General features: G+C 39.7%; 1 protein-coding gene across 3 annotated transcripts in view; it reads right to left on the bottom strand.

Moving 5' to 3' along the window:
* The window catches only part of KIAA1549 (KIAA1549 ortholog), a 153,372-nt gene that overhangs the window by 43,856 nt on the left and 97,298 nt on the right, over positions 1-12,218 (bottom strand). For all 3 annotated transcript variants that reach the window (XM_064456786.1, XM_064456766.1, XM_064456776.1), the window contains exons 9-10: positions 5,704-5,881; positions 3,627-3,811 (exon numbers count right to left, since the gene is read on the bottom strand). In XM_064456786.1, coding sequence (XP_064312856.1) covers positions 3,627-3,811; positions 5,704-5,881 — 363 coding nt within the window. The remainder of the gene's footprint in view (positions 1-3,626; positions 3,812-5,703; positions 5,882-12,218) is intronic.

The raw sequence follows: 12,218 nt of genomic DNA, 5'->3' as shown, positions 1-12,218 counted from the left end.
TTGGAGACAGTCATGGAGGACTGTCTCGTGTGGGAGGGACCCCACACTGGAGCAGGGGAAGAGTGTGAGGAGACCTCCCCCTCAGGAGGAAGGAGCTGCACAAATAATGTGTGATGAACTGACCACAACCCCCATTCTCTGCCCCCCTGTGCCGCTATGGGGGAGAAGGTAGAGAAAATGGGGAGTAAAGTTTAGCTCAGGAAGAAGGGAGGGGTAGGGAAAAGGGGTTTTAAGATTTGGTTTTATTTCTCATATCCTACTCTGCTTTGATTGTTAATAAATTAAGCTAATCTCCTCAAGTCAAGTCTGTTTAGTCTGTGACAGTGATCTCTCCCTGTCCTTATCTTGACCCATGAGCCTTTCGTTACATTTTCTCTCCCCTGTCCAGCTGAGGAGGGGGAGCGATAGAGCAGCTTTGGTGGGCACCTGGCACTAACCCACCACAGCAGCCAATCTGAACCAAAGCCCAGCTTCAGGGGTCCTATGGCACATAATGCAATCTTGGGTGCTTCCATGGGTTTGTCACAGCAGAATCTGAGTACTTTTCAGCACAGCTATGCCTGCACACCCAAAAGGCATGTACAGTCTTATTATCAACAGATAATAGTACCAGTCTGCTTCACCAGAATATAGACTGTGAGGGTTGTCACTGACTTTTAATGGTGGTCATAGGAACACAGAAATCATACCTACTCCGTAAAAGGAAACCTTTACATACAGAAGATTGAAATTAAAACTTAAGTAATTATAATGTCTGAGTGCATATCAAAATATTTCAGAAAAAAGCAGGAGTTTAAAACCAGAATGAAGTGATTAAGTGAAAGGAAGGAAGAAAGAGAAGTTTGTATCGTCTTTAAAGCATCTCTCTGAAGAGAGGAATGCAAATTTGTAAAAGAGACTCTAAACCGAGAATAAAAAGCTCCTGCAAAACTTATGTCTTACTCATGTAATCTACATTACTGGACATTCCAGAAGTTTGCTCTCTTGATGAGTCAAGGAACCAGCCTTTTAGTGGCAAAGTCTTTCCTCAGCAGCGTGAAGCAAACAGGCTTTCCCCTCACCCCACACCCAACCTTGTTCCAGGGTTTTTAAGTCACAGGTAACATAATTCGCTATCAGCTGCTACTGTGAACTCTAGCAGATTATTATGCTGCCCACGGATCTGCTATGTTAAAATGGCTAATTAAACACACTGGAAAAAAAGACTGGTGATACCTCTGGAGATCCACCAGTGCAGTATGATATCCTATTTCATCTGAACAAGAAAAGGGCGTCTCAGTTTATCATCTTCCAACCAACACACGTTTTCAAGTGCAAAACACATTGTAGACTTATTACATGGTTGAAAAGAATTGTTTTCTATTTCCAGTATGGATATGCCATGCATATGTTAATGAAATACTTTGATATTTATACATTCCATTTCCATATTTACACTAAAAGAAAATGTTTTTAAAGATTAATGGAAGTGAGAAGAGCTAGTACTATAAATGCATCTTTACCGTTTTTACCAATGAAATATTGATTCCAAGAGAAAGCCCCAGATCTTTAACCTAAATATCCTTCCATCTACAGATGGAATGCAGGCCTTCACTTCCCTTTGGTACCAAAATCAAGCTCTGTAAAGAGGGAGCGGAAATAATTTTGCATGGGGTGAGGAAAGGGGAGCCTGAGTCAATTTTTAAATTGAGTTTATTTACATACCTAAATCCCTGACCACATGATTTCACTCCTTTGATTTTTTTTTTTTGCATTTACAATAATTAGAAGTATAAAACCCACAATCTTAAAAGGCAGTACCAGACCAAATGTCCCATACCATTTGTATGCTGTTGTGACTGTACAGGGGTCTTTAGCGCTTGTTAAATAAGCCCTATTCTGACCTGGAATTCCGACTCACTGTTTGAAGACATGAAGAAAGCCCAAAGACAGCCTGCTCCTAAGGAAGCCAAGAGTACTAGTTTAGTTCTGGATCTTGGGCAAAGAAGGAAAATGGTTTTCAAAGTAGATTCTGCCAACTGCTTAATGTGCTAAGTGATAAAAATTTAAGACACTTTTTATTGCTTTACCTCATTCAGTATTAACGTATGAGCCATCCATTGGCACAAGCATTGGACTAGATGTCCTTACTGGTTCTTTCTAGTACGCTTACAGTGACTTCCCTAAAGAAGGCAAAGTGACAGGCTCTCCTGGCAAACTGAAATGAGACTTGCATACAAACAAGTTCAAGGCTTCTGACTCATGAATGATTAAAATGAAGAATAGCGTAGAAGCAGTAGAGAAAAACAACCGAGCCATTTTCCCAGAAGAAAGCAAAACTGAAAGATGTTTCTGGCCTTACAGTCAACCCAACCCAAATGCTCTCTTACAAAAAGCTTGTGACAGCAGAGAGTTACTGAAAATGTATGTGATGAAACAGAGTACCAAGGGTAATGATCCCCTTTTGCCTTTTTTGTATGACCCTTCTCAAATTAGCTGAAACTACTGTGGGGAACTCCTTCAATCAAAATCTGTGTTACATATTACCACAGCACAGGTGAAACAAGGTACCAGGGGTGAAGTTCATCAAAGGGTACCACTTGTTGCCGACCTCTATTCTGCCACTCAGTCTGCAGTGGCAAGACAAGTGGAAGTTACTATTGATTTGTTCTGACTGCTTTGGAAGTGCAACCGCTTTACGCTTCTCTCATCTTTCACATCATTAATTATCTTGAAAGAGAGCATGGTGTACAGACAAGACTGGTTATGGAGAAAACTGTATGACTGAACATGAGGTGACAGTACAAGAACATGACTACAGTACCAGAGGATTAGCACAGATTATTTTGCCTTTAATAATGCCTCTGAAAGTATAGTCAGTAATAAGCATCTCTGACACACAGACTGGTTCTCTTCAGTTGTAGAACGGAAAAGTGTAATTTGTAACCCTTTAGTCACTTTTCCACTCTTTTTACTGAATACATCCTTTGTGAAAATCCTGGACTATATATTTTTTCATTACAGTCTTGGGCAGGAAAAAGACAGTATACTGAATTTCTCACCATCCTAACCCAGTCCTCCAACACTCCAGCCAACATGCTTCACCCATGCAGTCTCATGCAGATCCACTAATTAAAGTCCTAGTCTGCCACAGGCCCTCACAACTGTGACACAAGAGCCCCAGCAGAACACAGAACAGCAAGGATAGGCTCTAGCAAATTCTAGTTACAACGTGAGGTATAACGGATAGTGTGGTTTAGCTGTCAAATTAGTTTAGCAGAAGCTCTCCAAAGAAAAATTCAGCCCTCTGCAGAAAACAAGGTCAGTGATTAAACAGTATATTTCCTCTTATTCAGTCCCAGCCAAAGCCTCGAAATGAAGTGATAAAGGTTCCTTTCAGCTTCAGTGACCACATTTCAGAAGGATGTATCTAGCTAATGCAGCATCATATACCTAGAAGAACAAATAAAACACTATGGGATTCTCGACTTCAACTATCATTTGACTTTTTTTTTTTTTCTTTAAACCGGAATGCTCTGAAACTGTTTCTTCACATGGTATTTAAGGATGCTAGGTGTTCCCTCGACTCTCACATTCATTTACGCTTAGAATACCCAAACTCCTCTCAGCACAGCTTTCCCTTTTACCTTCTGGCGCTGCTGAATGTTGCTCATTGTGTCTGGCTGAAACTCCAGTTTGTCTGTTCGACAAAGTTTCCAGTATAAAATAATAACGATCAGGAGCACCACAGCAACTGGGACTGCCACACCAACAATGATCCATAGGTTGCTATTCTGTGACTCTGAGGTGGACTCCTTCAGCTTCTCCACAGCTGTGAAGTTAAAAGGAAGACAGCAATTTTATGTGGTTATATATCTTTAAACAAGGACACCTCAAGGTTACGTATTTTTATCTTCTCATAAATGGTAGTTAAAGAATTTATCAGAAACCAGCCACACAGGAAACATCACACCACTTATAAGTTCATTCATGTCACGCTCAGGAAGCATGGGGCAGGTGATCGATTGTCCTGGCCTACCTTCTGAAGACCCGTGCTTACACTACTAATGAAAATATACTTCTGCCACGTCATTCTGTAACCCAAAACTGAGCTGACATAGTGAAATGGGTCCAGAAAAATGACTTACCACTAACAAAGGTGAGGAGGACTTTCCAACCTTATTGCCTGTATCGTGCTTGAAGCAGTATTATCAGCTGCCTCTCTAGTTATACATAATATATTTTGTTACCTTCTCCATCAATTATCACAGTCAATTCAAAATCAATGAGACCCTCCTCCCTAAGGTATACAGGTTCCGTAATTTTAGTTGCTTTTTTCCCTTTCTCTGTTTCTTTGTCAGTGTGTGAGATCCTTTAGCCCCACACAGAAGAAACAAACGACTGGAAAGCATAATCAAGCCAGTCATGCATATAAAAAGTAAACTGGAATAATCAACAAAACTTGCATTTGCTCTATTTTGCATAGTGGTTTTATGTGGAACTAAAACCCACAGCAGTAATAAATTTCTTACCAAACTGATGCACTTTCTTAAAATAATGTTTTCAAATTAAAAGCCGTACCTCTATGCAATCTTATTTTTATATATAAATAATAGCCATTCTAATTATAAATCTAGATATTAAATGAAATTATAAATCTTGTTTTATATATCTGACAGCCCATTTATGACATTCCATTTTGTTATAAAAACAACCTTTTTTTGTATAGTTCCTTCCAATAAAAAGAAACATTTTAACAAGTTTCTACCATTCTATGCCTCTTAAAAGAACTTTCTCCAATGACATGTCAAAGTTGCAACATGCAGAATAAGCTATAAACATTTAATGAAGTTTGTTCAACTCTTACCATTTTTTGTAAATGGAATTTATTCTTGCAACTTTTCTGCATGTCAGTCTAACCAATATTACAGTCCATTTACAGATATTAAGCAGATGTATATGAGCTACTGACCTATCTTTAAACTACTGATTTAATGAGGAACAAAATTTAGAAACACAGCCAGATGGTCCCATTATTACTCCTCTCTTTCTTTTCTTTCTGCAGAGAATTTTAAAAAATCAGACACGTGCTAGTTCTATTGGCAAAATACCCTGTGGTACAATGTAACTCATGCCTCCATATTGCACAGAAAACAGAAAAGGTTGTTAAGCATTCGTATCCATGAGGTATTCTGTAGATCATATGCATGTCTGTTACTGTTTTAAGATATTTTCAAGTTTCTTTCCTAATCATAACATGGTATTTTTGAGTAGGTCTTCTGTCTCTCTCCTTACTGCATTACTTAGCTAAAGGAAACACCCGTTTCATTCTGATGCCCTCCCATCCCACAATCGTGAGTTTTGTGCAAGCTCCTGGGCAAGATAAGCTGTAAAGAAATATTGGACTAGCAGAGAGACATGAAAACAGCAAGAATATATCTACCTAGCCAGTATTTTTCTAGCACAAGCACTAAAGTGAATGCAGTGAGGCTTGCACTTAAGGAACCTGTTACAGTTCCAAGCTCCGCAGAGTCTTCCAAGAAGCAAAGCAACACCACATAGCTCACTGCAAGAGTGCTAAAATTCATTTCCTCAGGAGTGTCAAAATTGCAGCATCCCAAGAACAAAACACTGCAACAGTGGGCACTGTGCAGTGCCGTGATCTCCAAAGCTAATGCCACCCTTTCTCTTTGCTGGCATCAGTGTGGATTTGATAGGGCTTACGCTGTGCAACGGTGCCTTCAATGCGGTATCCAAGGATGATTGCAGCCCGCTGGATATCAACTCTGTTCATCAGGTCTGAGCACTTCAGAGCACTGAGTCTCTCTCCATCTTGGTCCTCCACAAAATAGATCAGCTCCACAGGGTTATCAACACCAACTAACCGTGACACGTTCACAATCTGAGAAGAAATTGGAAAGCTTTTACGCTTTAAGTTGTATTTATTTGGGGCTCCCATACATTTGGTCTTTCAGTCCTTACCCTCTCTCCCCCTTCCCTTCACAGGGTCTGGACCTTAAGGACACTTACCTAAAAAGAAACATTTGGAACAGCTCTGCCAAGATGGCATCAGTATCTGTCTTAATTGCCACTGTGTGCAACCCCTAGTGCACAAAAAAGATTCAGCCTTGTATTATGATATAGAAAGACAGCTGCTGTTAGAGAAAATCCCTCTATGTGTGACACCAAAGAACATGGCATTATACTAACCAGGTAACTGCTGTGATCTGGTACAGTTTGGAAATTGTCAGTATCCAGAAGTTTGATAGGAAGATGTGCCATGTGTAGAGCTCTAAAACATAGTATGCAGCAAATGCAACATACACATAGGCTAGTTCTCTCATCACATGAGCTTAAGACAACGTTGGACAAGCATAGATACACAGAACTAATATTCAGTAATAATAATTTAGTTCCAAGCTAAAATTCAGGATGTTTTTTACCTACTACTTATACAAAAGATTCTGCGCAGAAGTCTTCAGGGGAAGACAACATTGCTGGAATAATATAACGGTGTCTAATTACACAAGCACTAATCAGGTGCTCCAGGACCATGGGAAATTTACAGAAATATCTGTTTTTGTAACCAAAAGAAAAATTTCCAGGAAGTGTGATCCCTCATATAATACACTTTTATGGCAAATGCGAAGTTTCCTCTTTTTTTTTCCTATTTGTTTCATGACACCATACAGATGCAGTGTTGAAGTAAGAGAACTGCTTTCACCCTAAAGGTACTAAACACCATACCACCCTGGAAGCCTTTACTGCCTTTAGCATTTGTCAGTTAGTAGGAGCTACTGAAGATATTAGTGTGATTGCACTATTCCTTTTCTAAACACCTACTTTGACTTGCTTTGTTATTCATAACACACACTACTTTGTTCCATTTTTGTTCCCAAATGTTAAGCAGCTACACAGGCAAATATTCTGTTAGCTTCAAATAGAACTGTTTGCTCTTCCTCAGTGAAAGCACCTGCACAGTCACCTTCATCCTCAAACAGCTCCCCCTGGCATCCACCTTTCTTCAGGAAGGAATGTATTTGAAGCTGTGGGAAGCAATTCTTCCTACCTACTTCTAAAGACATTAATAATCAAAAGAATGCATGCTATGAGGAAGCCCTGTAGATACTCTCTAACCACCAAACATCTACATTGCATATGAGACTCACAAAACAATTTTGAATTCCTGTAAAATTGAATCACATGTAACAACTCTCCTCTGTTTAACCATTTACAAGTAATGGTGAGCTCAACCTAGAATAAGGCCAAACAAATAGTAGGAGATATTCTATCACGTAAAACAGAATTTGAAGAGCTCTGGAAGGAATTGCCACAAAGTAGAGCTATATATTTAGTTTCCTTCAGAATTATCCTTTACTATGAAGTATGTATTTAATAAATTAGAATCTCAAACACTGCCCATAGGCTTAATGTAAAGCAAACACACAAATGTTTGCATGTCTGAGGCTTACAAAAGAAAAGCTTTATATTTTTTTCTTCCCTAGTTTCCAACAAAACAATCATGTTGAAGGAAAGCAGTGCAATGTTCTAGCTTAACAGGGATGATGTTCTGGTCTTTGGGGACATGAACTCAACATGTCCTAAAAAAACCATTTCCCAGGAGTGGTAACAGCAAGGTATATAATAAAAAATAAAAAAAAATTAAAAAGAAAAAAAAAGAAAAAAAAAGAAGAAAAAGAAGAAAGGAAAAAAGAAAGCACAATTGTCATGGAAGTCTTCTAGGCCAAATAAACTGAAAGCAAATAATAGTGTTCAACATCAGTCACGTCTGATGTAAGAAATGGAACACTTACAAATAGAGCAGAAAAATGTTCAAATTTCTGAAACACAGCAAGATTTGCTAACAGGACCCATTAACCAACACTGCTTCTCATCCTCAATGTTATTCACTCTTCTACCAGCTAAGGGGCAATCAATCCCTGACTGAAGGTAACAAAAGAGCATCAATAAATAAGGTTTTGACATACACATTCAGCAGCTCTAAGGCTGAATCTGGTTTCACAGAGCCCAGATATATCATTGGTTAACAAACGTCCACAGCTTCGTATTTCTGCTTCAGCTGGGCTGCCTTCACCAAAGCCTGGCCTCAGAGCACAGAGCAGCAGGCTGTATGGACTGGTATCTGCTTTCAGCATGGATGAACCCTTCCTAAGTAGCACTTAAGCCACATGGCGAGCAAGGGAGCTGAAAGGCCACACAGAACTGAAAGTCAACGGGTTCTTCGTTTACTTTTATGAAAATTCTCTGTGCATAGCACAGCTACAGAATCAAAGAAATTTAGAAGATTCTTAAATTGAATCGTCATGTATTTTATGGCATTGTAGAGTACCCAAAAAGTATTACAATTATACGTCTGTTATACACAGAGGGTAACAGAAACTGTCTGAATGGGTTAAAAAAGGAAGTTCTCCATCGCTGCCTTTAGAAAGGGTGGAAGGAAAGGGGACTGATTCCAGTGCAGGTTGCCACAACTGAAACAATACAATTTTAATGCAGAATTAAAAACAACAGTGTATGGCTCCCTATATTGAGGAACAGGGATGGGTGAGAACAGTCAGAGGGGAGATAGGAAGAAGCAGCTGGAACTATTTTGGCACAGTACAGAGAATATAGGAACGAGCATGAATAAAGTCAGTGGAGGTGCAGGCTGGTGTTGATGAACTAAGCTCACTGTTTTAGGATAAGTTTTATCTGAAATAATTCTTTCTGAATACACAGTATTTTGAGTGCTCACACCATACTGAGGGAAGCTGTAGACAAAACTTCAAACCCAAGGGGACGTGGTTAAGGATTTCTATTCTGGGAAAGCTGATGGCTGAGCAGGGTATTCTTGAAATGTCTGAGACACACAACTAGACTTGTACTACAAATCAGCAACTGTGACAGTATCTTAACTTTAGTTTTCGTCCATCACTCTGGTTCACTAAAACACTTTTTTTCATTTTAAACTAACCTCTGAGTTTGCTGCAACGCAAAAAATGGAACACTGGATCTGAACTGTTTTTAAACCTATTTATAAAATTGAGGTACACAGACACTGCCCAATTTTTACACAGTTTCTGTATACCAAGTTTTGTGCCATTTTGCTCGAAATTTTACTCTCTGTGCTTCAGATTGGGTTTGTCTCATATTTTACAGAGGTGTCTCTATGCTTGAGAGTGCTAAGAATGCAAGCAGAGGCAGAAATAGTACTTTCCAGGCATCCAGCAGTGCAGCCCAAGTGTAAGGAAGCATGTAAGCATTTTACATTTATATTTTGGCAGTGAGAGATGACATTGGGAGGGAGAGATATAAGAATTTCAATATATGAGATACAGAAAATGAAAAAAAAAAAAAAAGAAGAAAGAAAAGACTAATTCAACTTCTGTGTACATAAATGATACCATCTTTGTTGATACTAGATGTGCACTTAACCTCCACAGAGCAAAGGCTTAAATGTGTTCAGGTGTCAGTAAATTTAATTTAAAAAGTGTTTTCAAGAAAATATCATAGGTCAGTGAACAGAGTTGCCTTGGTAACCAAATCTAGTTCATAATTTAAAGTGGGGAAATCCAGGTGGTGGGCAAGCTTGCAAGGCATTTGCAGAAGTGTCAGTCAGCCAGTGGGACGTCTCAGCAACCCCGTCAGGAGTCAGGAATCCCTGGGTGAACCGGTTCAGGGTTTCGAAGGCACAAGCATTACTTAGAAACAAGCAATCCCACGCACACACATAATCTCCAAAAAGAACGTATGAGGATTATTTTCCTTTTTTTCACCACATTCATCCCCTAGGAAAACAGATAATAAAATCTGCATTCTGCCACATTAAAAGTACTGTTTTAGTGTCCAGGCAATTCAGCCAAGCCATGCTGTGGTCTGAGCGGTTCAGCAGACAATACAAGAGAAAACATATGAGACAGGCATTGCATGTAACCTGCCCTAGGTCTGAGAAAGCTCTCACAGGAACCTGTTAGGATGGGGAATGGCAGTGCCGCTCGCAGGCAGACAGCTTCCTCCTGAAGTGCTCCGGCTAGGGGCGGGCAGGGCAGCACTTCTGCCATAGCACCAAACACATACCCTCTTTGGCGAACCCTCCTCGCGCTGAGCTGAGGAGACTGGCAAGTGAACTGAGAGGGCCAGGGTGCTGAAGGCAACGCTAAGGAAATTTTCTCTGCTGGCTTGCAGAGGCTTGGCCGGCCAAGAAACTGGCTTGCCAAAAAACACCTATGAACTGGCTGTGGACAACCTGACGGAGGGGCCAGTCTCTGCCCAGGGCGGCTGTCAGAGAGGCAAAATGCCTCTGAGGGAAAGGTGAAGCAGCAGCAGTTCCCAAAGGCTCTACTTAATAAACCTAAAATCTCCCAGCAACACAGGCCCTCTACTCAGATTACACACCTGGAGACACATAAACGGTTGGTAGAAAACCCAGAGAATGAACCTCCACCTTAATGAAAAGCTCAATTTTGTCATTATGTCCCTTCATAGCTCCTGCTTTCTCACACACATTACAACTACATTGCTGCCTACCATGCTCTTTAAATCAGAACATCGTTCTTTTTGTCATTTAGTAGAATCAGTTTTCCATTTTCTATTAGGTTCAAAAGACAAAGCATGCTGAAATGAAGGAAAATTAAATATTTTTCTATCAGCTCCTCGTGTATTTTTAAACTACATTTAAGCCATTTAATTCCTCAAAAAAATTAATGAGAATTGAGTTATTACAGTAAACTGTTGACAAAATATAGCACAGGGCCTAGCCTCCACAGATGCAATGCAAACCATGTTAAACGTGCCTTAAATTTGCAGCAACACCAGATACATATTAAAAATATATATGACTTGCTCTGTGAAACATTAATATGAGCATTACACAAAAATGAATGGAACTATCTCATGTATAACAGTCAGGTGTGAGGCTTCAGAGGGTTTTTGTACCTAATGGTTATAGGCTTTTTTACTTCTTTCATGATGAAGTGCCACCTGTTAACAGCACAGGCAGGCAAACGGGAGGGGAAAGCATGCTATTTGGGTACCCTAAGTAGTCCAAAGCTCTTATTCAAAGCATCTAGATTTAAAGAGTAATTTTTAACATTCTTAGATCTTAACATATGCCTTTGGAAACTAAATCTAAATCTCACAAGGTATCACTTCTATTTTCTTAGTATGTGAAAGGAAGCTAATATGCCTGCAGTAACATTCACAAATAATTGCTTCACCTTCTGACCCACAGTCCTGATTTTCCACAGAGCTTAGAAATGTCACATTTCAATACACTATAAATATCTTTCACCTCAGGAAAAATCAGCTCTATAAAGGCTCAGCACAAGTGAAATATGTGTCTAGTCTTTCATGGGTATATGCATGTCCTCCTAATAGAGTATCCAACGCATCAGTGTTACCAGCAGCTTCTATTCTTACTTTTACCATACTAGCAGTCACTGGTTTATGTTCAAGAAGTATGTAAGGGAAAAATCTGAATATAAAACACAAAGAGCATTAATAGCTCTCCCTGAAGACACAAACAGATGCATATATACAACACACTTCAAACACAGCTTATAAATTTGGCTATGAGGAATAGAATTAGCAGCAGTAAAACTAAAAGTTTATTGCAAATTACTATGGACCAGACCCTCAACTGTCAGGGGAGCATCCTTGAGCATCCTCCACCCAGAAGCTCACTACCAGGTACATCACTCTAGCTGCACGCAATAGCCTCGAAGGCTGTCTCACCTACAACCCACCTGAACATCCTGCCAAAGCAAGCTACCAAGAAGCTATAGTACCTGATGGTACCTACCATTCTTGTGCAGGAAAGCAGGACACCTATCATAGACACCTAGCAGCAAGGCATCTCCTTCAGCCTTCCCTCTTCCAAATATCCTTTATTACAGTGCTAACCCTATCTAACAGCACTGGCTGTGAGCACCTGGAGAAGCCCTCTGTTACGTTGGATGGTGTGTTGTGTTGACCATAACTAAGAGAATCCGCCAGTGCCCAAAGACAGCAATGTGCAGACTCTTTGCACTAATTAAGTGAAATAAATGAGCCGCACTGCTGTTTGGAACATAAGCTGCAGACCTCATCTTATTTCTCAGTAAGTAATACAAAGTCTTAAGAAAAACACTGTATTTTTGCTTTCCAAAACACTATTCTTTAGCTAGAAAGGACCTGCTTGTACTTTTGTGCATGCAAAAATAAATTACCTGAGCTTTACTATGTAAAATAGTAAAACCGTA

This window comes from Phalacrocorax carbo, chromosome 1, assembly GCF_963921805.1.
Source record: "Phalacrocorax carbo chromosome 1, bPhaCar2.1, whole genome shotgun sequence".
NCBI classification, from domain to species: Eukaryota; Metazoa; Chordata; class Aves; order Suliformes; family Phalacrocoracidae; genus Phalacrocorax; species Phalacrocorax carbo.
Note: the sequence above shows the minus strand (reverse complement) of the source record. Positions and strands in the feature narration are given on the sequence as shown.